Source organism: Mus pahari, chromosome 4 (genome assembly GCF_900095145.1).
Source record: "Mus pahari chromosome 4, PAHARI_EIJ_v1.1, whole genome shotgun sequence".
NCBI lineage: Eukaryota > Metazoa > Chordata > Mammalia > Rodentia > Muridae > Mus > Mus pahari.
In genome coordinates, this window is record NC_034593.1 from 110,507,285 (window position 1) to 110,509,763 (window position 2,479).

The following is a 2,479-nucleotide window of genomic DNA, read 5'->3' on the forward strand; positions in this document are numbered from 1 at the left end:
TTAATCTATGTTGAGTCAATCATCATCATGAATCTCTGAGCCTGGTCTCCGTCTCCTTTAACAGCCTCTTCCTCAGGATCTCCCGCCCATTGGCGCCTTCCTTCTTCCTTGTGGTTTTCCCCGAGCAGGATAAGCTACCTATTCCCGCCTCTCTGTCCCTCTCAGGAATTTTAGTGAGCTACGTCGTTCAATAACTCAGCGCTATGGAGAGTAACAACTAGCGAAGTCCTTAATCTCACAAAATTTCAGATTGCTTCCCTGTAAAACTAAGCAGACAGTTACCTCAGAACGACATAAACAAGATTCTCAAAGGCAGTTTACAGTTATACCATGTCCTAAGTGAACTATAGGTAAAATGCTATTTTACAATGATCAAAACCTATATTAAATGCCACTACCTCCAGGGAACTTTTAAAACACTCAAAGCAGAAAACTCACTCTCCGTAACTGGACGCTTCGCCAAGCACAAGCTGTCAGCCCTCATGACTGCCCCATACATTCTTAGGTTATCCAACATTACGCCCCATGTTTACAAACAGACCCAGTTAGTATCCATCCCTGGCCTCGTTCCACCCTATGGAGGTCTTATTGTCTAGGGTTTCTCAAAGAGAAAAATGTTACTGAGATTTGAGGAGGCGGAGGCAAAACTGTCATGGGGAAGGACCAGGGAGACGTGTTTGGGGGTCTTCGGAATCACAGCTGCATTGCCCAGTGGTCGATCCGTCTAGCAACACCCCCACCCCCACCCCCGCTGAGCTAGGTCGCTCACGGGTACGGTGCGGAAGCCTGTGGCAGACTTTGCTACTGTCCTGCTGAGTTTGGATTATACCAAGCAGCCAGGACCGGTTGATTAGACTTGAAGTTATTATCAGGCAAAACAAAGGGCTGAAAGAGAACGAGTTACTTTAGCTCTCCCTCATGAAGGAGAAGCAGTCAAATCAGGATCCTGCCCGGTGTTAGAGCACTGCAAGGCAAACGTCCAGTCTCTAGGTATGCAAAGGGAATTGTCCCAAACTTAAAATGCAGAGATATCCAGAGCATCTTCCTAGGAAGCCGCAGCATCCCCTCTGATGTCCGATGGAGGAGGGCACCTGAAGCCGCTCCGTTTCCCGTTGAACGACCCATTTCAGGGCCCTCCGTGCTCGCACTTGTGTATTTAGGGCCTTTCTCCTTCTAAAAAGAAAACGAAGCCTGTCTCCTTTCCCTGACAAAAGGGCTTACAGGTAATTAGAAGGGATTATGCTTGAAGGAGAAATGCAGCCCTTAATCACCAGAAGGACACAGCGGGCAGAGCTGGAAGTGGTCCCAGAGGCCTTTGTGTCCGGTGCTTGCCTGAGCCCCAGCTCGGGGTGATCCCCCGGTACTGGGGTGGTCCAGTATGGGCTTCCTCAGGCAGATACAGCTTTTGCTTTGGAAGAACTGGACTCTGAGGAAAAGGCAAAAGGTAAAAACAGGGAGCGGGGTGGAGGAGGGGTGGGAGGAGGGAGCGGGGAGGAGAGGCCGAGAAGAGAGCTAGTTTGCCCTTTAGTTCGGAGGCCACCTTTAGCTGCTCAGTGACCAGGTGCCTACCCACAGGATGACACCCTTCTCTTGTCCTTGGCAACATGAAAACTATTCTGTCCCCTGCCCAGCATAGGAATCCACTACAGCTCCCCACCCCTCCAGCTGCTGGCCCAGCTCCCACCACAGGGTGGAAGCTTCAAGGTCCCTGAAAAGCAAACAAACAAACAAACAAACACATCAAAGGGAAACAAGAAAACTTTGACTGGCTTTGCAGCTCAGGAAAAAACACACACACACAAAAACAAATTTCCTTGACAGTAGAGCGTGGGGTGTTTTTACACGTTGATGTTCCTGGAACTGGGATGTAAATTCCCAGAGAAGTCACAGTTTCGCTGCCCACAATTCTGTTCTGTGGAAAAATAACTCTGCATCTTCCAACTGTGTTATTAACCACAGATTTCCCCAAACCTCTTCTGTGATCAGTCATGGCTGGACTGGACTAAGGGTTTAAAGGTGTAATGTGCATACCCCCCCGGCCCCCCCCCCCGAGCTGGTTTCTATGACAGCCGGGAAAACCTGAAGTATGTTTTGAGAATCCAGAGTAATATAAAGTAATGTAGGCCAAATATCCCAGGAGAAATGCTGGTGTGTGCTGCAGGAGTTCAGAGCCCCTCCAGAGTTGCTACAAATGGTTCCTCCATCATTTTTCTGCGGAGGGATAAGGTGCAAATCTGTATCCACAACGAAATGGGGCTGAGAGTGCACCTCGGCTGGGAGAGTGCTTGCTGCCTAGCGCCCACGGAGGCTTGGATTCCATCCCCAGCACCATGCAAACTGGGCATGGTACCTGTCAAGAGGATAAGAAATTCAAGGTCATCCTTGGTTATATAGGGAGTGAGATCAAAGTCAGTCTGGGATACAAGAGATCCTGGAGAGAGAGAGAGAGAGAGAGAGAGAGAGAGAGAGAGAGAGAGAG

General features: G+C 49.5%; 1 protein-coding gene across 1 annotated transcript in view; it reads left to right on the forward strand.

Annotated features, from left to right (window-relative positions):
- The first annotated feature begins 1,378 nt into the window (after window positions 1–1,378).
- Window positions 1,379–2,479, forward strand: part of Abca4 (ATP binding cassette subfamily A member 4) — a 128,214-nt gene continuing 127,113 nt past the window's right edge. Inside the window, exon 1 of the mRNA XM_021195907.1 lies at window positions 1,379–1,444. Within this exon, the coding sequence (XP_021051566.1) occupies window positions 1,379–1,444 (66 nt within the window). The remainder of the gene's footprint in view (window positions 1,445–2,479) is intronic.